This window comes from Oculina patagonica, chromosome 4, assembly GCF_052425735.1.
Source record: "Oculina patagonica isolate OP01 chromosome 4, crgOcupat, whole genome shotgun sequence".
Taxonomy (NCBI): Eukaryota; Metazoa; Cnidaria; class Anthozoa; order Scleractinia; family Oculinidae; genus Oculina; species Oculina patagonica.
The window spans coordinates 18,751,680-18,779,676 of NC_135761.1; the positions used below are offsets into that span (position 1 = coordinate 18,751,680).

The window sequence follows — 27,997 nt, forward strand, 5'->3', positions numbered from 1 at the left end:
TTGTGAAAATCGGCATTCATTGACTGCGTCTGACACTGATCGGTTGTTTAGACGGGGTAGATATAATCATTTGATTAGAGACGGCACTCTTATAGATTGCGCTTAGAGAAAAAATTAATTTAGTCACAACGTTTTTAAATGCCTTCATGATAAACACCTTCAAATTGTACAATATTTTTTTCCACTGCAAACATCTTGATGCTCTTCTTGTTGGTAATCACAAATATGTTACTTTAGCTGAGCTAATTGTTTGGTTCTAGTTGTGCTAGCATGTGAAGCCTGTGAAGGGTTACTGAAGTTTACGACCAGCCCATGAAGAAAGCAAACGATCTCTAGATTATAAATGATATTACTCTTAAAATATTTTCTCAGTTTTCTCAGTTTACGATGTAGCTCGTATCGTCAGTGTATTATTTGGTCCTTTTCTCTACCCTTAAATATCTCGATCGCTTAACTGAACACGAAATCATTCAACACAAAATGATACTCATCAGTGTACACGTTGCAAACCTGACTTTAGTTCTTGGGAATCATTGTCGTTTTATAAAATTAAATTTTCAACTTACCTTCGCATCCTCGTCCTCCTTTTCCCCCGCATCGATCGTATTGTACGTTGACGAAGCAGTTTTGTAAAATGCTCGAACTGTTTTCATACTTCTCAGTAAAAACCACACCTTTTGGTCAATTTAGCACTGTTTATCAACAATGAAACGCAATCTAATGAGGCCATTACTTTGCCTAGCACCCAGACCTTATCTTCCCGCTAACGCTTGACGTCACGATTTCCTACACACGACGTCACAAGTTCCCAGCACCATGCTCGCGCAATGTGCTCGATCTACAACGAATGCTTGAAGGACTAGGTCGAGTCGGGATTTATTCACAGAAAAAAATGATGTTTGTAGTCGGGTGAACTGTAAAATCAAACTGTATTACTGTAGTTTAGTATCCAAAGGGAAGAATGGCACATTTGGATTCCTCCCAATCAAATGAATGACAGAACATCTGGAAAATTAACCGCTTTTTAGCACAGCTCTGAACCCGCAGGTTCCAAGTTATCTGGAACTTTAATTAATGAGTAGTCCTTTCTCTCCATCACTATAACGCTTTATCTATTGCAATGTTTCACGAATTAACTGTCTTTTCCCGACCACGGTTGTGTTTTACAGGCAATAAAAGAAAATGTTACGGAGCAAATAATCTTCGCAGAAAATCCTGTGATTTTTTTAAAGGAGAAGTTCATTTCAAAATGGCCCTTTTTTCTCTTCACGCCAACGAAGAGGTATTACAAATATATATTACTCACCAAAATTTCAGCTTTCAAAGATTAATTGGTTTATATTCGTGGGTTTGGAATGAAGCTGAGTGTTTGTTGGCTTGGTGGTAAATTTTAATATAAAATCATCCTATTTTTGTGCTTCCTTTATCGCCAGCGAGCCAACTTGATTTAAAGTATTCAATTGAGCATTTTGTTTGTGTTCCATAATTTTTTGGCCAGTTAACTATTTCTCTTATTTTCTGGATGTTCTTTGCGTTATAATGTAAACAAAACATTACATCGTTTTCTGGTGCCAGTTGTACGTGAAAAATAAAGAACTAAAAGAAAAGAAGCAAACAAACAAAAACAAAGAAAAGCAACCATATTTCAAGTTGTCACTCTTCCTGTCTTTTATTTAACAACAGCTGCAAATGTGAAACACATTACAAAGCACACCCAGTAATTAGACGAACCACTCGTTATATAATTAAGCAACTAATCATTGTCCCATTATAAGCGTTTATGCAGGAATTGACGTTTCCTCTCGGCATCTAAGCCTGAGGTTTAGGAACTTCTTCAATAAAGATCCGGGACACTGATTTATACCCTGTGTAGGCGTCAGCACCTCCTCCATAACCCTCGCAATCACCGACCCAGAATCCTACGCGCACCTTGCCTTTGTGGATGTTGTTACAGTGACCCTCAATATGGCGGACACGGTGAAGATCTTTATGACCTTTTCCTTTCCACATGTACACAATACCGTCAATTGACAGGGGAGCTGCACATTCAGCACCGTTGAAAGTGAAATACCAGCGTTTGCAGCAACCGTCACAGTTGTAGATTCTCAGGGCACCAGTCCAGTAAACATGGAGGGCTGTGTCAGAGAAGTTTTTGGTGAACACACAGTCCTGTAAAAATATTTTATAGACGGTCTTTTATTTAAAGAAGATGATTACATGTTTTTTATTGTTTGTTACATCTTTGTGTTGCAATAGTAAACATTACACTTAAATAACATGAGTCGAATATGCAATTTTTAAACATACCTTTGTATGTAATTCGGTGTAAATAATCAAAAAATAACAACTGGTAACAAGGGTCCTTAAAAATAAACTAAAGAAACGTTCCAAGCAGTAATTATAATGTTTACAATTTAAATGTAAGAACTGCCAAAGAATCATGCCTGTAAAAATCACAGCTTTAATGCGAAAAATTATATATGTTGAAGAGAACAAAACAAACAATATACTTATCATTCACCTTGATCAGATCGTTGTCTCTGCCGTCATTCAAGTTTTTCCATGCGCACTCTTTCCAGTTCTTATAAGACATCGCACCAGGAGTCCCAGGGATTGCACTTGTTCCAGTGTCTCCGCGCTCCCCTTTTTGTCCGCTAGGACCCTGGATACCAGCTTTTCCCTTTGGTCCTGGCAATCCTGGAGGACCCAGTGGTCCGGTCATTCCCTGGATTCCCTGAATTCCGTCACGACCATCACGTCCATCCCGTCCGGGTATCCCTTGAGAACCAGGCTTGCAATGTGTACTAGGACATGCACAGCAGAGGGAAGATGGCTTTCAAAAAATCACAGAATTAGTTACTGGCGTATGACATGCAAGTTTTGGAACACTGAATTGTATCTGATATCGCAAAGTAAAGTTGTCGTTGTATTCGTACTAGACTTGTTTTAGTATCGTACCGTTTTTTATGTTAAACCTGATGTATAACCTTTATTTAAACACGATGAGGGTCAAAAATAAGTAGCTTGAGGTCGTGTCTAAATATAGTAACTAGTATATAAAAAAAGTATTCGACTATAATAAGATAAAAACGCTAAACTACACGCTAAATATTCTTAATCTGACTTAAAGTGACATTATATTGTTGCCTTCAAACAGGCGACTTGGAGATTCTCTAACATCAAGTCTTGTCTCAGTTTTTAATTTGCGTTATGTCAGTTATGTGCCATGAATTTTTTTTTTATAACACTTATTTTTGGAGACAAAAAATGGCTTTTGGAAGCAAAAAAAGTCACAATTTACAATGCGTTTTGATTCCATCTTACACTTATTCGTCTTTGTATCGAAACCGTTTTCGGTCGTCACCCTCGTTTTAGAACCGTCTTTTATTCATTCACGCTTATACGTTAAGGACAAAAAACCCGCACAATGTTTCAATTGAGCGTGAACTGACCGGTCAGAGCTCTTGAGCCAGCGCTACGGTGATCAGGTGACGTCACGTGACGTGCATCGTTTTCGACGCCCACACTACAACTGAAAAACGGCGTTTTCGATGGGATATACTTTGGAGGGCGTTTTCCAATTGCGAAGTTTTCGGTGGCTTAAACCGCTGGAGTAATGTGGACGGAAGGCGAAAACGCAAAAAAGCAAAAAAGTGTCCGTTTGCAAACAAAATATCATTAGTGTTTACAGAGCCTTATACTATACCTTGGCTTGGTCGCCTGTTTGCTTGTCGTGGCTGTTTCCCTGCACAGCACAGACAGTGACCAGCAAAATAAGCAATAAACCTGACATGGTGATGAGCTGTATGATTACTGCCAGTTAATTCAATAGTTTACGGTTTTCTGGTGCCCTGTGGATTTGAGTACATTTCCAAATTAGCCCGTGCCCCAGCACAACTGATTCTGCTTATAAAAGTGGATAATAATACTTAAGATCTTCCCGTCTTAGCTTTGGCATTCTATTACAGCTGGCCACATGATCTTTTGATGTGACTGAAAAACGTTTACTGAAAGCCAGTAAGGCTTTTATTAAGTAACACAGTCCGATCAAAATGATGCCAAAAGTTGTTGACATGAAAACCTATAAAAATTCCGGTAAAACTATCCTATCTCTGAACAATTTAGGCTAATAACTTAAAAACTACTTGGTGAAAGTTTTTATTTTGGTCTAAACGGCAAAAGGAATATTTTGAGAATTTTGAAATAAATATATCAGTAGGGTTTAGAGCCACCTTAGTTTTATGTTAAAATAACATGCGCAGAACCCTAACAACAGATTTTCATCAAACATGTGCAAAAATGTTTCTTATGTTGTTTGGACAAAAATTCATTAAAAACAAAAAAAATTGCGACGAGTGTTTATTACCCTCAAAAGTTTAAAAATAGGTCTCTTTTACGTTGCCATGGTGCATCCTTTGAAGTGGACATGGTAACGAATTTTGATGTCGTAGCAGCTCTTAATTTGTTAAATGGTAAAAGCTATAAACATTTGTACTAAAAGTTATCTTAAACTTTTTGGTGTAGCTGCGAAAGAATACCGAAGACAAGAATGTTTAAACCATTACGAGCCAGCTTATTAATCGGGCGTGGCCGATTTATAGTTTACCCTTTGGTCGTCCTAGACGATAGTCTCCTGCCGGCTAAAAATGACGGGGATAGCCTGGGCCAATCGGTTTCATTTCAGTTTTGACAGTAAATCGTTGCAGGAACACTGGGTCGATTTTTGGGCTAATCTGCAATCTGGTTCTCTTCTTTGCTTCGGCGGGAGGACAGAGAAAAAAGTTTAAGGAGGCTCGATGTAGTTTTTTTAGCCAAAGGGTGGTTGTTTTGAAAATTAAAATTATCTAGGAAGCCAGTATTCGATTTTTGCCAAAATACACCATAATGATCAAATATGACCAAATTTTAATTTTTTACCCGTCACTTTGTCACAAAGTTTACCATAGCAACTATTGACGTTTTCTTTTGTTCTCAAACAAGCTTGATTTTCTCGAAATCTAGATTGACTCTTGGTGTTTATTTTTTGATATGTCAAAGTTTAGTAGATTGACTAACTGTTGACGAAATTTTAGAAAAATCTGTAAGAGCGTTTTCAAGTAAATCAAGAATGAAATTTTCAGAAAAACACCATTTTAATATAAAATAGGCGCTTTAAAATTGTTTCGTATTATTTGAGCACAGTTACTTCCACTGAAATATAAATACTTACACCACAAAAGACCAATAACTAAAAGCGAAAGACTTTTTGCTTTAATTTGTTAAAATATATCGACTGCCGATTGTAGGAAATTATAAGAAAATACCAAAAACTTCATTCCTTATTTATTTTAAAACGCTCTTACAAATTTTCCTAAAATTTTGTGTACAGGTAGTCAATCTACTATACTTGAACATATAAAAAAATGAATACCAAGAGTCAATCTAGATTTCGAGAAAATCAAGCTTGTTTGAGAACAAAAGAAAACGTCAATCGTTGCTATGGTAACCTTTGTGACAAAGTGACGGGTAAAAAATTAAAATTTGGTCACATTTGATCATTATGGTATATTTTGGCAAAAATCGAACGTTGGCTTCCTCGATAATTTTAATTCTCAAAACAACCACCCTTTGGCTAAAAAAAACTACATCGAGCCTCCTTAAGGGGTAAAGTACTAATAATCACCATTGCGAAACTGTAGTTGCTTCGACAAGTTGAAGCTATTTTTGTAAATAAAAGGGGTAACGTCATTCATGTCACGCAATGTTTTTGTGGGAAACTTTGAAACTAGACGCTTTGCTGGTTTTTACAAATAGCAGTGTGATCTGGCGGTACATTTGTTTGAGGCGGACTCCACTTTAAAACTATTTTTTCGACGTTTTTGCTTGTTTACAAGCTAAAATGGTAGAATAGGGGTTATGTGGACAAGATTTGGAACCACATATTTGTAAACTCTCAAGGGACTTTTTTAATTTCTCAAGGGACTGTTTTAATTTCTCAAGGGATTACTTTCCGCTGTGGGTGATCACTTGCGATTTTGTGGAAAAAAACGTGACTTGTCACATTTACAAACGTTATATAACAATTTTAAAAGTGACATCCCAGCTTTCTTATCTCAACGCACGTGTGTCTGAAAGGCGATATATAAAAAGCGTCGCACAAACAATGGATTGCGTAACTAAAACACGAATAAATAATCACTAGCACTTACATCGTTTAAAAATTACAAACGTCAAAAATAAACCATACCAAAAAACTCGCTCTTTTCAAAGATATTATTGAAGTTAAAACAAATGCAAGAGATGGGGGCTTCTTTTAGCTTTTAGAGACCTCGCGTTGAGCCGTTGACAGCAATGTTGCATGAATCGGCTTTACAACATGCGATCGTATCTACGCAGTTCGAGTGGAATTTCAGTCAAAGACAGCAAAATTCTTTCGTATTTCATCTTCAAATATAATTCGAAAGCATTCACTGTATATATGGCTTTTGTTTAATCCTGGGTCTTGATATCCGACCCTCGCAGAGCCTAGACAAAACGCAGCTTGAGTGTATCGATTTGTTTACGCCGCAATTATATGCGCAATGTTTTCTCCGACAGTAGTCGGAAATATCCGTATTTTTTTTCGTGCTTTTTCGTGGAGCAATCGTAACGATACGGCCTTGAACACATTGAACAGCGGTCTACCTATAACAATTCAAATATGGCGTCGCAAAAACAAAGCGTCGAACGCATATTTTGCTGTTTCATTTGCTAATTTCGCTGCCGTCATCGACTGCCTCGAAAGATCCTTGCAATTTTAAAGTATAGAATTGTCAGATCTCGGTGAAATTTGCACTGTTTATTTGTGTAATGTTAAGGAATATGTGTATAAATACCCGGCGCGGACGAGCCATTTTTGACAAAATTATATGGCTGCATTTGCTCCGCGAAGATAGGAAATTGTTAAACTAAACTACAAAGAAACTGTAATGATAAGTTCGAAGAACAATGCACAGGATAAACCTTCGACTTAAACTTCATGCAAAAACGTCGATATCTCGAAGAGACTTTGATTTATATATTTAGCAAGAAGTATGTCGATTTTCATTTCCGCACAGTTGGGCGTCAAAGTCGCCTGTCACAAAGAGTAGCATGTTTGCACAACTTGGTTTGGATATATTTAAATTTGACTAGTGACGTTAGTAAGACACTTCTCAAGACGTCAGCAAAACATTGGCAATGTACAGTATTGGTGTGAACTTCAATGGATTTTTTTACGAGACCAGTAAAGCTATCGAATGAAAAGATGACTTGAAAATGAAAACTTCGAATAATTATAATTAAATACCAATTGAATTTTAGATGAGAAATTCCGGAAGTGACATCTGTGTTCAAAATAGGAATTTTTGTACAACTTAAAGTTCCGAAAAAAGACCACATGTTTTGTAAAAATCACAGACAAACATGATCAGGAAAACAAAACAGGCCAATGGGTTTTATTTACGAAAATACAACTTCCTTAAGAAAGAGTTTGTAAACAAGACAATGGAATCGAACTACATTTCACACGAAATTTGCATACATTTGAACTTGCAAAAAAGAAGTATCTCTGCCGAGACATAATAGCGAGACCTTACATTAACAAGAAGCTTGAGAAGCTTGAGAAGCTTAAAATCGGGCGTTTAATAATTAGCTATCTGTTTTGTCTTGAAAGGCAGGGTACAGTACAGTAAAAATCACTGGAAAAACAGTCACTTAAACCTATTCAGGCCGGGGGGGGGGGGGGGAGGCTTTTGAGGCCCGCGCTGACTTTGGATGCTTATAACTTTTTCAAGATTCAACCAAACGCTGCCAAACTTTGCGCGTTTATCTAAAATTCATCTCGCAATAATTTGGTAGGATTAGTTATTGTGCCAGTAACTTGAAATCACCATGGCAACGTCATTTTGACAGGCTTGTTTTCCCAAATTTGAATTTTTCGTGTTTCTATTTAATAATGAAAATCTGGAATGTTTTCAAGATTGCATTATTACTTAATGACATAATGGTCTCAATTTATAAAAATATATTTCGCACAATACAAATAAACGATTGAACTAGACGTCTAGAAAATATAAATTTGTAACACTTAGCAAAGTGCAGCCTTTTCGCAATACTTAATAAAGGCGGGGTTTTTACCTGAAGACCAATTTTTCCAACGCTTTAGGTGGCTGACGCATTTCAGTATTTTCCAGCCCTTACACTTTAATGGAACAGTATACAACTCCTAATCAGGTAACTACTTTTGTCAAGAAAATGATCACAACTTATTGACCAATGATTAGGTATTTGTTTCATACCATTACTGTAATAGCAACTGGTGAAGAATAGTAGTACTAACCCAAAGTATAAGGGCTGGAAAACACTGAAAACCATTTTAGCCGCGTTTCAAGGAAACCAAAAAAGCTTTACTTATCTCATATATATTTGTTTTGCAGTATTTTGTTAATTTTTGGACGTTTTTGGGGGATGTCTGGGAGGCGATAGTTTTTCTCAAAGGATTAGTAAAATTTAGACAAATAAGAAATATTGGAGATTTAATGTGATTTTACAATTTGAATTTGAAGTTAAAAATTGGTGGACGGACACCAATCAGTCTCCTGACAACCCGGAGTGCTCTTGCGAGGGGGTCAACTGTTTGGAGGTGTTTCCATTCTTTTCTTCAATCCCTTCTTTAAATCTCTTAAAGTTCCATTCAAATTCAGGTAGAACCCCACCTTAAGTTTTGTTCTTGTGAGAAAACAACATAAGTCAAAGGTTGCGTGATATAACCAAGCATGGATTTTAATTCTCCCTCCCTTTCCATCTCCTTAGCCTTTCACCCCCACCTGTCCCTCCCTTTCTACTCTCATTCAATTTAATGTTTGTTTACATTTCCTAACCAATTCAGTATCGTGCTATCTGTGCCAAGCAATCAGATAATAACAGAAATTTGCCTTAATTTTGATCTCCCATACCAAGACCTTAGAGTATAAACCGCTAATAAAACAAAACACACTTGATAATAATTCTCTGAGGTTATACACCTTGCAGTATTAACGTACTAACGAACTTGATAACAAGTTTACTGGCAGTCTTTGAAAATCCTGAATTTCGTCAAAATGAGCCAAGATAAAGTTTTAAAATTTCCTTTTTCAATATGGTTCTTATCTTTTTATTCAATTCTATGAACTGCTTTTATGCAGTACTGTCCACAAAGATTTCAATTTCCTCAAAGTTTCGGGACAAATGAATACAAAATATTTCGTGCAGAATGTAATTTGATTAAGCGAATGTTTTCACGTCTATAAATACTTCAAGCAGTGAAGGAAAAACCGTTTTGTTTTCATCGATGAGAACCACTTTCAAATAGTTTTAAAAAAATAACAATCAGATCAGAATACAATAATTATTAATGTAAGGTCTCGCTATTATGTCTCGGCAGAGATACTTCTTTTTGCAAGTTCAAATGTATGCAAATTGCGTGTGAAATGTAATTCGATTCCATTGTCTTGTTTACAAACTCTTTCTTAAGAAAGTTGTATTTTCGTGAATAAAACCCATTGGCCTGTTTTGTTTTCCTGATCATGTTTGTCTGTGATTTTTACAAAACATGTGGTCTTTTTTTTCGGAACTTTAAGTTGTACAAAAATTCCTATTTTGAACACAGATGTCACTTCCGGAATTTTTTATCTAAAATTCAATTGGTATTTAATTATAATTATTCGAAGTTTTCATTTTCAAGTCATCTTTTCATTCGATAGCTTTACTGATCTCGTAAAAAATTCCATTCAAGTTCACACCAATACTGTACATTGCCAATGTTTTGCTGACGTCTTGAGAAGTGTCTTACTAACGTCACTAGTCAAATCTAAAATATATCCAAACCAAGTTGTGCAAACATTCTACTCTTTGTGACAGGCGACTTTGACGCCCAACTGTGCGGAAATGAAAATCGACATACTTCTCGCTAAATATATAAAAAATAGTTTTAAAGTGGAGTCCGCCTCAAAAAAATGTACCGCCAGATCACACTGCTATTTGTAGAAACCAGCAAAGCGTCTAGTTTCAAAGTTTCCCACAAAAACATTGCGTGACATGAATGACGTTACCCCTTTTATTTACAAAAATAGCTTCAACTTGTCAATGCAACTACAGTTTCACAATGGTGATTATTAGTACTTTATCCCTTAAGCTTTTTCCTCTGTCCTCCCGCCGAAGCAAAGAAGAGAACCAGATTGCAGATTAGCCCAAAAGTCGACCCAGTGTTCCTACAACGATTTACTGTCAAAACTGAAATGAAACCGATTGGCCCAGGCTATCCCCGTCATTTTTAGCCGACAGGAGACTATCGTCTAGGACGACCAAAGGGTAAACTATAAATCGGCCACGCCCGATTAACAAAACATGCCGTTATGACGCCGGAAATCCAGCTCACGCATACTATACCCCGTGACTCACGCAAACCTCCGACTTACGTGCTACTACAGTCATTCCTTTTTAAACATTTTTTTTTTACCACCACCGTACCTTTCTACCCAAAAAACTCATGAAACCGCCCGGTTTTAACCTGTTTTAACCTTTCAAAAATTAGAGCGTTCGAAAGTAAATAAGATCCGTAATCAAAAACAACATACAGCCGTTTACCAGCACTCTTTAAAACTCCTGAAACCCTTCAAAATCAGGCAAAATAAATCTTTGAAATAACCTTTATCAATGTTTCTTATTTTTTATTCAGTTCTATAAAATGCCTTTCATACACTACTGTCAAACAAAAATTTCAATTTCCTCAAAGTTTCAAGACAAAAGAATAACAAATATTTCGTGCACAATGTAATTTGATTAAGCCAATATTATAACGTCTAAAAATACTTCAAGCAATTCAGTGAAAACCCGTTTTTTTTTTCGTATCAACGAAAACCACTTTCGAATAATCAATACATGAAAATAACAATAAGATCAAAAGGAAGAAAGGAACCTTTCTAATTATTTGAAGACTTTCAAAGCCGTGATATTATGCATCCAATCCGCGATAAAATTTAATTACAACAAAATCCAAGTTCTCATTTTGAAGCCATTTTTTTCAGTTGATACCTTTATCCAACTTGTGAAAAATTCCATTCAAGTTCCTATTAATACTGTACATTCCCAATGTTTTGCTCAGGTCTTCAGAAGCGTCTTACTAACCAAATCTAAAATAATTCCAAAACATGCTGTACAAACATTCTACTCTTTGTGACAAACGACTTGACGACCAATTGTTCAGAAATGAAAATCCACACAGTTCTCGCTAAATAAAAAAAAAGTTTTACGGCGGAGTCAGGCTCAAAAAATATACCGCAAGATCACACCCCCATTCATAGTCAGAAACCAGCAAACCATCTAGTTTGCTAAAAAAAACACTGCGTGACATCAATGACGTTACCTTTTTCATTTACAAAAATAACTTTAACTTGTCAAAGTAAGTGCAATTTCACAATGGTGAATATCAGTACAGTATGGGGCCCAGTTCTCGGCCGGGTCCAGTTCTCGGCCACTTTGTGTTTAACGCGTTTTTTCACACTCCAGTTGAATTAAAAGAAAAAGGTATTTCCTTCAAACGATAGACTGATTCATGTGCTTTAAGTATCTTGAGTTTGATCGTTCAATTCGATATAGAAAGCTCACACGTCGAGTTTACGCGGAGGTAAATTCGTATTTTATCCAAAAGCCCCCACCATACGAGCTAATTTTTGGCATGTGAAACGTAGAATAATTCAGCTTTCTGCTTTAGTTAACTTTTCGTTGAACCGTTGTATTTTTTGGTCTTAATTTACTTCGAAATTTTTTCTTGCGACGTTTGCGTATTTGCCAGTTCTCGGCCACCCTGCTCGCTATCACAGCTTAGCGCTTGGTTTTTAATATAATTTCATCTGCTGCTGCCAGAATGAAAGAAATAAATGTTTTAAAAATAAAGTTCAATCTTATCTCTAAGTTTTGAGCTGACTCTTGTCTTGTCTATTATTTCTACAACACCTAAATCTTTCAAGACCTTTTCACTGCAAAATAAACCATCTAAATGCACGGGTCACACAATGCGGTTTTGCCAGAACCTGCACATAGGCAACTAGGCGCGTTAAAATCCTTCTTTTCTAAAGTAAAACAAAGCCTCATAAAAATAATTTGGGATCGATATAACATAAATAGGTTTACAGAGTGATTTTATGACTGTGAAAATTAATTGAGCATTTTTTTTTTACAGATAATTACGCACAAGCTTTTTAGTGGCCGAGAACTGGGCCAAGGTGGCCGAGAACTGGGCCCACAAATGGAGCTTTTATTTTTATTATTGCTCGGGCAAATTAATTTTTGACCGGTCGATAGCTTTACACCAAAAAGCTGAATAATGTAGCTAGCTCTGGGAGAAATTTCAAGTTCCTGCGGTTCTTCTGAGGTAAGAAATACAAGTTTACGTCAAAAGTGGCCGAGAACTGGGCCCCATGCTGTACTCTGTCCTTCCGCCGAAGCAAAAAAACACAACCTGATTACACATTAACCCAAAAGTCGACCAAGTGTGCCTGCAACGATTTCCTGTCAAAACTAAAATGAAAACCGTTGCGGTATGCGTCACCCGTAGCGGTTTTGTAGCAACCCCAAGCTATCCCCGTCTTTTTGGCCAACAGGAGACTATGCTCTAGGACGACCAAAGGGTAAACTATAAATCGGCCACGCCCGATTAATAATTATTGTATTCTTATCTGATTGTTATTTTTTATGCATTAACTATTTGAAAATGGTTCTCATCGATGAAAACAAAACGGTTTTTCATTCACTGCTTGAATTATTTATGGACGTGAAAACATTCGCTTAATCAAATTACATTCTGCACGAAATATTTTGTATCCATTTGTCCCGAAACTTTGAGGAAATTGAAATCTTTGTGGACAGTACTGCATAAAAGCAGTTCATAGAATTGAATAAAAAGATAAGAACCATATTGATAAAGGAAATTTTAAAACTTTATCTTGGCTCATTTTGACGAAATTCAGGATTTTCAAAGACTGCCAGTAAACGGCTGTATCTTGTCTGTCTCTAACGATTTTGCTACGGTTTCGAACGAGCTAATTTTTCAACATGATATCATGGTAGCGGGCAGAAGTCGGTTCGTTGTGAATTTTTCAATACGTTATAAAAGTTACAGGTCAATATACAGACCCTCTGTACAGTAAAAAACGTTTTGGGAACAAACCATTGTGAACTTATTTTCTATGTTGATCAGTAAAAATCCTTAGTACGACATGGGGTTTGTTATCAAGTTCGTTAGTACGTTAATACTGCAAGGTGTATAACCTCAGAGAATTATTATTATCAAGTGTGTTTTGTTTTATTAGCGGTTTATACTCTTGGTATGGGAGATCAAAATTAAGGCAAATGTCTGTTATTATCTGATTGCTTGGCACAGATTAGTACGTTACTGAATTGGTTAGGAAATGTAAACAAACATTAAATTGTATGAGAGTAGAAAGGAAGGGACAGGTGGGGGTGAAAGGCTAAGGAGATGGAAAGTGAGGGAGAATTAAAATCCATGCTTGGTTATATCGCGCAACCTTTGACTTCTGGTATTTTCTCACAAGAACAAAACTTAAGGCGGGGTTCTACCTGAATTTGAATGAAATTTTAAGAGATTTAAAGAAGGGATTGAAGAAAAAAATGGAAACACCACCAAACAGTTGACCCCCTCGCAAGAGCAGTCCAGGTTGTCAGGGGACTGTTTGGTGTCCGTCCACCAATTTTTAACTTCAAATTCTAACTTTAAAGTCACATTTAATCTCCAATATTTCTTATTTGTCTAAATTTTGCAAATCCTTTGAGAAAAACTATCGCCTCCCAGACATCCCTAAGATAAAGATATATGGGATAAGTAAAGCTTTTTTGGATTCCTTGAAACGCGGCTGAAATGGTTTTCAGTGTTTTCCAGCCCTTATACTTTGGGTCAGTACTACTATTCTTCACCAGTTGCTATTACAGTAATGGTATGAAACAAATACTGCCTCGTCCCCAGGCGCCGATTGGCCGGACGTTGATGCGGTAAGGCGGGAAAACAGGGAGCGCGGGGATTGATGGTTAGGGAGCGAGCCGCGGAGCGCCTGGCAGATCTTGCATTCAATATGGCGGACCAAAATGTCATCAACCCTGAAAAGTGTATTAAAAACAGCAAAAGAGCCGTCTATTTAGCATTTTTACAGCACAGAGCGCCTTGGACACATCTTTTATGAAAAATATTCTTATTAAGACGACGGACTTCACCACCATTTTCGCACGCTTTATGTCCCAGCTCAGCTTGAGAAGAGCCAGGAGGAGCATACGAGGCACTCTCTGTGAAGTTAAAAAGCTTTAAATCCTTTACGGCAAAGAGACGTTGAAATGTCTAATGACATTTTCCGAACTCCAAGAGAGACAGGTACTCATTTCCGTTTATCGAAGTTGTCTTGTAAATCCGAGTGTAAATGACAAGAAAATTAGTTATCCTTTCCATAATTGTTTTGTGTAGAATTTTTTTCGTAGAGCCCGAGAGTTAGTTGCCTTTTAGTTATTCCATGGACGCTCATTTAAGCCAGACGCGACAAAGATAATGCAACAACAGTATGAATCCATCGATACAAATAACAATTCATCTGTCTTTGGGATGTCATTTCTACTATCTCTGGTTTACTTCAATAAAATGTTAATTATCTGCTTATCAGTAATCAAGCACAACCTTTGATAGTTGTTTTATTAATTGAAAATAAAAATTACACTAAAAATGTTTGATATCATAACTGTAATTTTTTTAATACAATTTTTTTATTGATTGTCAGTAGGTGACTTTTTTCCCATTAAACCACAATTTATTAAGGATAAATACACACTTTTTTTGTTAAGCATTGTGGCAGTGAGTCTGCCAGTTATGCTGTGAATGCAACTGAGGCAACTAAATTGTTTGGAATGTACCCTATGCCATGCCATGCAGGCTTTTAATTTGGGGGCAGGTGCAGAGAGCATTTCTGATGAATGACACTGTTTTCATGAAGTTTTTAGAATGGTTCATGTGCGGTATATGATTTAAGATCATCTTGAAATCTTGCTTTGTAAAAATGGAAAGATAATTTTTCTCATAAATATTTATGTATTGATATGCAAGGCTAGCATCTTTGGACATCCAAGGCCCACCATCATTCTATTCTAAATAACTCTAGTAACAAACCCCTCTTAATTTTTTATCACTCTCCTGTAATTCTTTACAAATTTAAAATAGTACATGTATTTGTAAAATTCTTTACTTTTTTAGCCACTGAAAAGAAATGTTTACTTTGTGCTTGCAAATTTGGTGTCTAAAGGCCTTTGTTATGCTCCCACTGACTTGATATTAACTAATTGCAAAAGGAGCTGGGGTGAACTGTACATGGAGGGTTGAAGAGGGTAGTAAATCACTTTAGAAAATCAATCAAGTTAATTTTCAGGAGAAGGCTAACTATTATGTCAAGATCATAATCAGATGAAGGGCACCACCAAGGAAATTGTCGTACAAACAGTAATCCTCAGATTATCTCATGCACAACTTATTTAAATTCACAGTAGGTTAAGGCCATGCAGGTAAAACCCTCCTGGCTAGATAACTTTTGCAAATTGAAGGGAAATGTCTGAATGGTTTTGCAAAATCAGTACTACTAAAAATATTTTTAAAAATGTAAAAATGTATCTTTTTCTCTTACAACAGCTGTTGTCATGGGTATAAAGCAGCAGGGTAGGCAAAGCATACATTCAACATTTAAAGTGTTTTAATTGTTTTCCAAGACTGCTAGAGGCAGTGGGCTATTAGCAGACTGGGGAAAAAGTGGCAACTCCAGGTTTGCTGGTTTATTTATTTTAATCAAATTGAATATGGTTAGCCAGGAGTTGCCATGTTCACATGAAATGCATTTAAGAGTCAGTAACAAACCCTTTGATGTAAAATTGCCTGGCATCTCAATTTATTTTCCTACACTATCTCAGCCATAAACTCTTGGGCCGGCAAAAATAATTTAAGTTTTGCTGTCTGTCATAGTCCAGTGTTTTGTTACCCTTAGGAATAAAGTTTTGCCACACATTCTCTAAAAACACCTACTAAAAAACACTCCCTGTGACACTACAACTAGAAAAAACTATATTTTTTTTGTTACAAGTTTGTCAAAGTCTTATCCTGCTTAAATCCTCCAAAAGAGTGACCAAAACCTTATTTCTCCTTACAGTATCAATGCATTATCAAGCAGTACAGTGACGAGAAACACACAAATTAATCAGCGGAGAGTAATTTCGATATTAACACTTGAATCAGTAAAAAGAAATTTTGAGTAGGATCTGCCTCCTCTGGACACTAACACATTAAGTGCTGAAATAACCAGAACTACGTAAAGTTGAAATTTCAATAATTGTACTTTCTGTCAAGAAAGGTAAATTATGAGGTTAACCTAGCTAGAATAAAATATCAGCACACATTATAATTGTTTATGTGTTATGTTCTCATAAGATCTCCTACGTTGGACAACATTAATTTGATAAAACACTTGTTAGCACTTGAACGGCTCTCTCTGGAGCGCTGCTTATAGACTTTATAGCTGAAGTTTAACGGCCAAGAGGTACAAATAAAAGTATACCGAAATGTAAGGAAGCTAATCACTGCTCAGAAACGAAACAAACCAGCTCTGGCATCGATTGAAGCGAAACTTACCCTCAGTTCGAAGCTTATAAAGAAATTTAATTTTCTAACGACGGCAGAGATTCTTTACCCTCCGCCATTGACGATCTTCTCGCAATCAAAGTGGGATTTTTTCTGTTCAATCTTCTGCTCAGATTTCATACCATTTCTCCGGATAAATCGCTGATTTTGAGTTAGATTTCCCGCCAACATTAGATTAAAGCAAGGGGACCCCCGCTTTGCTGAAACCAGCCTTAGTGAACGATGAAAAGAATCGGCTCGATAGAGCAATGAAAACGATCCGAAAGGCCGTCAAAATCCCCATGTTGACAGTACTAACTTCCACGTAGCTCCCAGTGTTGATTTCTTGACCGTTAAACTTGTTAAAAGCGCTAAAACGCCTTTTGACGAGAAACCGAACATTTTTGCCAAGAAACTGAACAGGATCTGTCAGGCGTCCGCTTCCCCGTCCGCATCAGGCCCAGAACGCCAAGCGAACCGTGCACGTCAGTCCCACAACACCAAGCGAACCGTGCACGACCAAGGACGAGGACGCCTGGGGACGAGGCAGAAACAAATACCTAATCATTGGTCAATAAGTTGTGATCATTTTCTTGACAATAGAAGTTACCTGATTAAGAGTTGTATACTGTTCCATTAAAGTGTAAGGGCTGGAAAATACTGAAATACGTTAGCCACCTAAAGCGTTGGAAAAATTGGTCTTCAGGTAAAACCCCCGCCTTTATTAAGTATTGCGAAAAGGCTGCACTTTGCTAAGTGTTACAAATTTATATTTTCTAGACGTCTAGTTCAATCGTTTATTTGTACTGTGCGAAATATATTGTTATAAATTGAGACCATTATGTCATTAAGTAATAATGCAATCTTGAAAACATTCCAGATTTTCATTATTAAATAGAAACACGAAAAATTCAAATTTGGGAAAACAAGCCTGTCAAAATGACGTTGCCATGGTGATTTCAAGTTACTGGCACAATAACTAATCCTACCAAATTATTGCGAGATAAATTTTAGATAAACGCGCAAAGTTTGGCAGCGTTTGGTTGAATCTTGAAAAAGTTATAAGCGTCCAAAGTCAGCGCGGGCCTCAAAAGCCCTCCCCCCCGGCCTGAATAGGTTTAAGTGACTGTTTTTCCAGTGATTTTTACTGTACTATACCCTGCCTTTCAAGTCAAAACAGATAGCTAATTATTAAGCGCCCGATTTTAAGCTTCTCAAGCTTCTTGTTGACTATAAATAAAAAACACCCCAAAATGCTTAGGATATTTTGGAGTCAATGCGTGGATCTGCAGTTTATGTACAAAGAATAGTTTTCCAATTTGCAGCGACATGTAGCAGGGACGAAATTACAGCATTACGCAAAAATGTTGCAGGGACACGTTGCTGCGACCCATCCCCGGGGCTGACGTCGCTAAATCCGATGGCAATTTTATGACCTAAAGTTTTAAATTAAATGCAAAATCATTTTCACATAGATACAACTTTTAAAAACGAAATAAACTGAAAGTAAGAATAACGGTGTATGTGAAGTTAGCACGGAGAGAAAACCTTGGTCTAAAGTACAATTGGCAGTGAAGACGGAAAATCGAGGAAACATTTGTTTTTTTGAAACCGAACTCAGACCCTAGCTGTGACATTCTTTTATTTTATTTTTGAGTTCGACTCGATGGTGCATGTTTTGTTATACACTTGCTGAACGGTGATCGATGTTGTTATGTTGGTTGTGTTTAATTTGTTCATCATGGTTTTTTTTTTTTCAGCGTTATTAACTTGGATATAATAACTTCTAAGTGTTAAGTTTTAAATAAACAAAAGTGACTGCCCATTTAAGATCCATCAGGTATATTTTTCTTCTTTCTAAAAAAACGTAAAAACCTAGAGTTTCCTGGCGTACTAGTTGTTAACATTTGATTAAAATTTACTCATTATATCTCTAAAAAAGACCAGACATGGATATATAAAATGGATCGAACTAGAGGAAAATTATGAAACGAGCTTTGGCCTTTATGGAAAATAAGCTATTGCCATAACTTGATCAGTATTCTTTTTGACGACTTTGAGAACACGTCGCCTGTGTTTATATACTTAGATTAATTGCTTTTACCGATGAGTTTGAATTAGCATCGATATTGGTTTGTTAAAATGGTTTGGTTATAGTCAAATATATCTGTCAATATTGTAGCAACAGTTATCTACTGGTTATTTCTTCTCTAAAAGAATAGCATTTTATTATTGTTTATGTGAACAAAGCACAGCTGGTGGGAAGACTGAATAATAGTTTTTTTTTTTCAAACTCTGTTTCTAGGTACATCGAGCAATGCACGCACTGATTTCTCAGTCTTGTGAATATAACTTGAAAACATTATTAACCAGGGCTGAGAATGTCATACAGAAAATAAAATACGCCTTATTTCGGTAAAACGTAACAACATATACCCTACATTGTTTTTTTTTTTCGTGTTTGGACCTCGGCCTTTGTCCACAAGCTGTCAAAGGCTGATTAATGTGTTTGTTCGCCACATTAACGCACATAAACCTTAAGTGATCTGTTATTCTTCTTTTTGGCACTGTTTTAATTTCTTGAATGTAACTGTCAAAACAGAGCAGCTGTGGAGAAAACGAAATGCTACACTTCTCATTCTAATGCATGTCATTTCAGAGGTCCGGATAAATAAAAACCAGACCTATGTGCTGAAACGGTGCTAATATTCCAGTTTTCGCAAAGATTGATTAAAATTTCGCAGTAAAGCACAGACCTGGGGTTGGGGTGGAGGGGGCACTACAGAAAACAAGCTATAGGCATGCCGTAAAGATTCTTAATCCCTGTACCTAGTTCAGGATGAAATATCGAAAATGGATACCTTTTTTAAAGCCAAAGGCATAGAGAGACAAAACATTACTAATATTTTTACAAAATCCCTTTATTAATCACCTGTTAATTATAATACGTTTGCAATCAACATATGGTTTTTATAGGCCATATCCTTTTCGTTTAACTGGAGTTTACGCATTACAATTGTAGCTGATACAATTTAAAAGACCTCTATGCAAGGCCGTAACCAGACTCATTTTCTGACATAGATGAGGCAAACGTTGTGAGTGTCGAATGCACGAGCCATTAGCGGAGCCTGGAAAGAAACTTTTGAAATCCAGAAGCACGATGTCACTATTTTTTAGCATTTTTCATGAGGTACGTCTTCAGAAAATTCACTCAGGCTCAACTGGGGATTATTTTCCCGCCTGAACGTTTTAATTTGGGTTTTAATCTAGACGAGGCAAGTGCCTTGTCATGCCTCTTGCAAGTTACGGCCCTGCTATGTAAGGATCACACCGCGGGACAATAGTCACTAGACCGGGATTAAAGCGCCGAAAGAGAAAAAAAACTGCCCAGGGCTTTTTCCTTGGTAATGTGGAAGGGGCGGGAGAAGGGAGAAAAGAAAAAGCAAAGATAAGGAACTGGAAACGAGGTTTTATGCCTCTATATCTATCAATTCAATCCACGTCACTGAATGCTGTGCTGTCAAACATACACGATTGGAAAATAAACCTTCTCAATATTAACAATTAACGGCAATCCCGAAACGTTAATCTTTGTTATGCAAAACTCTTAACTTCTACGATTCTTCAGTTGTTTTTATTTTTGCAATCATGAAAATGTTTAGAGTTTGTAACTCCTTTTATTTTAAACAACGCATGTCTAGAATCTTGGTTTTAGGCCATCGTAACTTGATTAAAAATATAACACAAACAGCGGTGATAAACATTATGAAAAATCGCATTTTTATAAACTTGACGTTTCGTATGCTAAGCTACATACATTTTCAAAAGTATGACCGTTAAAATTTTTGGCAACTATTTATATATTGTATGAAAGGGGTCTGGAACCGAGACTGTGACAATTGATCTACAGCAGTAACTTAATATTTACATTTTGGTTAATAAAATAACACCCTCTCACTGCCGACATTGGCATTTAAAGAAGGTTGTAGTTCATTAATGTATTAAAGATCTCAGGAAGCTCTTGCTGCAAAATGGTTACCCTCAAGGCATTATCACGTACAACGTTAACGATGTTTTGAACAGACACAAAAACAAGCCAGACACCCCTGTTGCGACAGTTCCTAAAAAAAGATGTCATAATCCTGTTACCCTACTTAGGTCTTCCGAGCATCCAAATCACTAAACGCCTTAAATCCTGTGTATCCAACTTCTACTCTTTCGTCAACCTCAAGATCATTTTTCAGAACACACGCCGCATCAAATCCTTCTTTCCGTACAAAGACCGCCTCAACCGTTCTCAACGATCTAAGGTCATCTACAAAGCTAGCTGCTGGGACTGTGACGATGTTTACATTGGGAAAACAAAACGACGATTGCATGACAGAAAAACTGAACACTTTAAGGCCCTCACTAAATGCGACCATCAATCAGCTATTACTGATCACATAAAAACCACAGGCCATAACATCAAATGGGATCATTTTGAAATCCTCGCGTCAGGCAAAACTGACCTCCACTGCAAGATTAAAGAGACCTTATACATTAATGGACTACAACCTTCTTTAAATGCCAATGTCGGCAGTGAGAGGTTGTTACTTTATTAACCAAAATGTAAATATTAAGTTACTGCTGTAGATCAATTGTCACAGTCTCGGTTCCAAACCCCTTTCATACAATATATAAATAGTTGCCAAAAATTTTAACGGTCATACTTTTGAAAATGTATGTAGCTTAGCATACGAAACGTCAAGTTTATAAAAATGCGATTTTTCATAATGTTTATCACCGCTGTTTGTGTTATATTTTTAACGCATGTCTAGTTTACAAAAATGATTTCTTTGCAATTTGTTGATTTCAAAGTCATGTAAATCCAAATAATTTTTATCACGTCGTCCCAAAAAAAGCAACAGAAGGCCTCATTTAAGAACTTCCTTTTGTAAGATTCTCTCAGTTTGTAAAACAACAACTGTAGCTTTACTTTGGGGAAAAGGTTGAAGGTTCCTTTGCACGTTTGAGTTTTCGCTTGGGACAAAAACTGAGTGTTAGTTGGCTTGGTGGTCACTTAAATCTCGTACCTCTTTGCTTTGCTATTGTAAAATAGTATTGATCTGAGCATTTTGTTTGTGTTTAATTCTTCCTGGCTATGGCTAGTTCTCTAATTAAATCATTTGTTCTGACAGTTCTTTGCGTTACATCGTATACAAAATATTGCATCGCTTTCTGGAGTCAGTTGCAACAGAAAAGAAAGAAAGAAAAGGAAGAAAACAAACAAACAAATAAAGAAAGAAACCGTTCCTTCTAGTTGTCAATCTTCCTGCTTTTTATTAACAACAGCTGCAAATGTGAAACAATTACAAAGCACACCAAGTAAGCATACAAACCACTCGTTATATAATTAAGCAACTAATCATTGTCCTATAAGCGTTTATGCAGGAATTGACGTTTCCTCTCGAGATCTAAGCCTGAGGTTTAGGAACTTCTTCAACAAAGATCCGGGACACTGATTGGTACCCTGTGTAAGCGTCAGCCTTTGCACCATGCTCACAGTCACCAACCCAGAATTCCACGCGCACCATGCCTTTGTGGATGTTGTTACAGTGCCCCTCAATATGGCGGACACGATGAAGATCTTTATGACCACGTCCTTTCCACATGTACACAATACCGTCAATTGGCAGGGGAGTTGCACATTCAGCACCGTTGAAAGTAAAATATAAGCGTTTGCAGCAACTGTCAAAGTTGTAGATTCTCAGGGCACCAGTCCAGTAAACATGGAGGGCTGTGTCAGAGAAGTTCTTGGTGAACACACAGTCCTGTGAAAAATTTATCATGATGATACAAGATAATTCAAAAAAATCAGTTTACTAGAATCTGAAATAGTTAGAAGGAGGGTTTTGTTGTTTGGGTTTGAAAAGTTCATTTTCAGTTCTGTCCGAGCTTTGTGAAAGTTTTCTCACCTCATATCAATCTTTTTCCTTAAATTTATATAGCACATTCAAAGAGTTTTTTTTGTATAAACATATAAACCTTGAAAAGTTTACCTTGATTAGGGCTTTCCACAAGTTGCTCGGCAACTTTTTAGCAACTTTTCAGGATTCGAGCAACTTTTTCCCCTTCGAGCAACTTTTTTCCTCTCGAGCAACTTGTTGCATTTTGGGCAATTTCCAGACCGAAGATCTCCGAAGGTTATCCGAGTGTTGTTCTAAGGCAATACCAACGTTTCCGAAGATTTACGAAGTTTGCCGAGGAATTCCGAGGAACATCTGAAGACGTTTCAACTTTCTGCTCTTTCTGCATTAAAACATTACAAAACTCGTCAGCAAACATGACATCATCGATATCTTCATGATTTTTCTCAGTTAAAGAAATCCTTGTTATTTAACAAATTTTCCCCTTAATATGTTATTAAGTTACTTCTTTTGCGGAAAAATTGCATAAAACTGCTTAGAAATCTAACCCTCACAGCGAAATTAGCATATATTTAGAGAAATTATTTTGATTAGAAGCAGCGTTTTGGATTTTTTGGAGCAACTTTCGAGCAACTTTTATTATCAGAAGCAACTTTTTTGGATTTTTGGAGCAACTTTTAAGCAACTTTTTGAGAAATTACGGGCAACTTTTTGGGAAATCTCGAGCAACTTGTGGAAAGCCCTAACCTTGATCAGACCGTTGTCTTTGTCGTCATTCAAGTTTTTCCAGACGCACTCTTTCCAGTTCTTATATGACATCGCACCAGGAGTCCCAGGGATTCCAGGAGTACCCTGGACACCAGGTTCTCCTTCAGCACCATCCTTTCCATTGTTACCATGAGTTCCTTTGGGACCTGGAGGTCCCTGGGGTCCAGTCTTCCGCGGGCTACCTTGGTCACCTTTGGCTCCTTCACGGCCATCACGGCCATCACGACCTGGTACCCCAGGAGACCCAGACTTGCCGGGCGTACCCGCAGGACCTGGTACTCCAGGGAACCCAGGCCTGCCGTGCATACCAGGGATACCACCATAACAGAAAGAAGGAGGTGGCTAGGTTGGAATGAGAAAAGAGTCATAAGTTATTAAGGTGGCTCGATACAGTTTTTTATGGGCCATACCTACAATTTGCAATTGGCCTTTAAACGATCTTCCCTGACTCGGATCGATATGAAAATTACACCATATATTGGTTTTAGATTGATTTTTTTTTTAAGATATATTTTAAGGTAATCGATATTTCCATGGCAACGATAAACAGAAAATCGCCAAATCAATAAAACCTGATTTTTGCGTGAATCAGATTTGCCGCTTAAAAACTAATACCAGCATCTTAAACTATGATGTACTGCAAATAAAATAATCAAGAATTAAAAGATTCTGTATGTTTGATTTCGAATAAATCGCAAAAATGTTTCAAATCGTAGTTTTTGCATAGCGATAATAAATGAGCCGAGACACAAACACTGCGTAGACGAAGTAATCTCAAAAAACGGCAAAATGTGTATTAAACGTATCTTTCGACGTCGTTAAAGTTTTGTTGAGTTTCCACAGCGCAATGCCGAGAATTTGTTTTTTTCTTGCGACCACTCGTATTGTAATTTTTAAGTAAGTTTATAGTTTTAAGCGGTTTTTGAAAAATCTATAAAACGGCTCGATAGATTTTCTTTAGACTTTCAGCACGCGTACTTGATTATGTAAACTATTTAGTCGCAAAGTTTAGTTATCATTGATTCACTGGAACGTTTTCAAATTAAACGATAAAGGAGGCCTTCGAATGGACGAAAAACTTGCGTTACAATTCACGGTTTATAAAATCATGCTAAAATATTCAAATTAATGTGCACTACATTCTGTGCTTTGTTACCCGTGGTGAAGCTTTTTGTATTTCTCACAAAGGAATGTAGTGCACATTAATTTGAATATTTTAACACGATTTTATAAGCCGTGAATTGTAACGCAAGTGTTTCGTCCATTCGAAGGCCTCCTTTATCGTTTAATTTGAAAACGTTCCAGTGAATCAATGATAATAAAACTTTGCGACTAAATAGTTTACATAATCAAGTACGCGTGCTGAAAGTCTAAAGAAAATCTATCGAGCCGTTTTATAGATTTTCAAAAAACGCTTAAAACCGAAAATTACTTAAAAATTACAATACGAGTGGTCGCAAGAAAAAAACAAATTCTTTGCATTGCGCTGTGGAAACTCAACAAAACTTTCACGACGTCGAAAGATAAGTTTAATACACATTTTGGCGTTTTTTGAGATTACTTCGTCTAGGTAGTATTTGTGTCTCGGCTCATTTATTATCGCTGTGCAAAAACTACGATTTGAAACATTTTTGCGATTTATTCGAAATCAAACATACAGAATCTTTTAATTCTTGAATATTTTATTTGCAGTACATCATAGTTTAAGATGCTGATATTAGTTTTTTAGCGGTAAATCTGATTCACGCAAAAATCAGGATTTACTCATTTGGCGATTTTCTGTTTACCGTTGCCATGGAAATATCGATTACCTTAAAAAGTATATTAAATCAAATTTCAATCTAAAACCAATATATGGTATAATTTTCATATCGATCCGAGTCAGGGAAGATCGTTTAAAGGCCAATTGCAAAGTGTAGGTATGGCCCAGAAAAAACTATATCGAGCCACCTTAATGAGAAAGTCAGTAAAGACAAATCTCTTGGCAACGTCAGGTGAAGATACGAGTTTTGCATGTTTGCTGATTAGATTTAATGCATATTTTATCCATTACTTTTCCACGCCAAAATCGAAGGCTGTCGATTTTTTCATGCCTTCTTTTAAGATGCCTATGTAGCTGTGTTTTTTAATTTTTAATTCTTTTGGATTCAAGAAGAATATTTCATAACTATAAACATTAAAGTGCTGCACACTATTCTGCACATAACAATTATTAGTTCAGGTTAAGTAGTTAGGCAACTTGACGAGCAAACCGCATGGTTACCAACAGTGCTTGCTAGTTCAATCTTCCTCCTAGCCGCTTGATGGTCTAAAATTAAAGCTGTAAGGTGCGTTAGACGCAAGTTCGTTTGACTATTTTACGAAATTCATTCCAGGATGTAACACAAACAGCATACCATATTGGACAATGGTTGTTTTGTGGTTTTGTTGCCCTCCGCAGCACAATAGATGGCAAAGCATGACATCATCACATACAACATGGAAACCACAGAGACTTTACTCATAAGAAGGGCCATTTCTTCTTTACGATTTTCTGTGGAGAAAGGTAGAAATATTAAAAATCAAATCTACCGCGCTGATTGTTAAATGAAGTCATTTACTTTATTGTTATCATTAGAAATTAAAGACATCTGCAATAATGACAAGAGGCAATCCTATAACAAAAACCATTTCTATTTCAAAATCTACGACAACAGTTTTGGCATTTTACAGACAGAAAATCTTGATTGCTTAATATTCAATATTCAATATTTGTCAAGAAGTCACGAGCGCAGTTATGGTGCTCAATAAAAAAATATTTGATATTTTTTTTTTCTTTTCGATATTTTTTGCCAATCTTGCCTCGTCGCTGTATAACCTCGAGTAGAACGACACGCGATAAAACAAGTTTGTGAATACTAATTTAACAGCTATATTTAGATTAATTTTTTTCTTACAGGGAATGTAATTGGCCAGAACAGCTTTTTTTGTTACCCATTTGTCCAATGAAACGTAGTCTTATATTCGTAAGTAACCTAATGCTGACGTGTTGCATAACTTTATGACCTTGACGACCCTTCGACTGAATAATTTTCTTCTCTTATTTGGGATATCATGATCATACCAATTTATTTTTTAACGCAAAACAAAACCAAAAAACTGGACCGAATAATATTTTCTGCTCAATTTTCCTAACGCAACTTACAGTGAAGAGATTATCCATGTTTAACTGAAGTTTTGAAAACAGGTCATTCCAATTGCTTGAGAAATAGGAAAGAGAAACTTTATGAATATGCTATCGATATTTTCAACTCACCATGAAATTTAAATGTTGCGAAACATTTTGGAACTACTTTATAAGTCATGAACACTCAAAAGAACCTTTATTATAACAACACCAGACAATTTTATAAGTTACAAAAAATGTTTTTGAATTGAAAATGTCTATGTCCGTTTTCTTATTTGTAAGATCAAAATTAGAATTCTTCATCAATTTGGTTATGGGCGACTCGTTTTTCCTTTACAAAGACTGAAGTAAACCTACCATTGACACAGTTGCCAACAATTAGTGGCATGTGGACAGTTTAGCTTATTGCTTTATAAAATTATTCCATCACATTTGTTCTCTGTTTATGATTCTACATTAACCACGATTAATTTAGCACGTGAAATACAAGAAAGATGGAATTTTACTGGAATTTACTGAGTCTAATGACCTGTTTATATCAGGAGAAAATAACTGGATCGCACGATTTTTCACGAGTTGATCCTTCGGCAAACAGCATTTCATCTGTGACCAGCATTCTAGTTTAAAAACCTAATGCTGCCAAACATTTATTTTTAGTTACCAGAAATGCGCTCTAGCGAAACAATATATATGAAAGTACATCTAAGACAGTCACTAACCTCTCTTGTAAAGTTGCGTCTCTGGAAATCTGCAGACAATAATCTTTATACTGGAGAGAAAGGAGCCAGAGATGTAATAAATAATATTAAACCAAGTAAAGAAGCAGGGAAAATCAAATTTGTGGCTTACACCGTCAACCGAGTAGCTCTTCTTTTGTCCTTCTTTAGAACTGGACTAAAATGAATCTCGATAAAACAAGTTTGAGAAATGAAAACAACTTTGTTTAGATTCAAAGTTGCATTCTTACGAGGAATTTCATTGGCTGGACAATGTTTTGTTAGCATTTTGTCCAATGAAATGAAGTCTTATAATAGTAAGTTGCCTAATGCTGACGTGTTGCATAAGTTGATGACTTTCACAAACCTTTGACTGAATAATTTTCTTCTTTTATTTGAGATACTATACCAATTTTTTTAACGCAAAACAAAACCAAAAAACCGGACCGATTATTTTCTGCTCAATTTTCCTAACGCAACTTACAGTCAAGAGACTAATAATGTTTAAATGAAATTGTGCGGGATTTAACTGAGTCTAATGACTTAATATCAGGCTGAGAAAATGTGAGACAAAACTACGTATCTTTTTGAAACAAAGTTGCGCATTTGGATCGCACGACTATTCACAAGTCGATGTTTGGGTAAATATAACTTCATCTGTGATCAAGATTCTATTTTTTTAAAAACCTAATGGTGCTAAACATCTAAATTTAGTTTCCAAAAATGCACTCTAGCAACACAGTATATA

General features: G+C 36.4%; 1 protein-coding gene across 1 annotated transcript; it reads right to left on the reverse strand.

Annotated features, from left to right (window-relative positions):
• Positions 1–1,655: 1,655 nt before the first annotated feature.
• Positions 1,656–27,418, reverse strand: LOC144651829 (uncharacterized). Its single transcript, XM_078511849.1, has 4 exons — positions 27,253–27,418; positions 25,764–25,900; positions 23,347–23,709; positions 1,656–2,169 (listed from the first exon to the last, which is right to left on the reverse strand). Exons 2-4 carry the CDS (start codon positions 25,881–25,883, stop codon positions 1,810–1,812), a joined length of 843 nt encoding a protein of 280 aa, XP_078367975.1. The 5' UTR covers positions 25,884–25,900; positions 27,253–27,418; the 3' UTR covers positions 1,656–1,809.
• Positions 27,419–27,997: the final 579 nt, after the last annotated feature.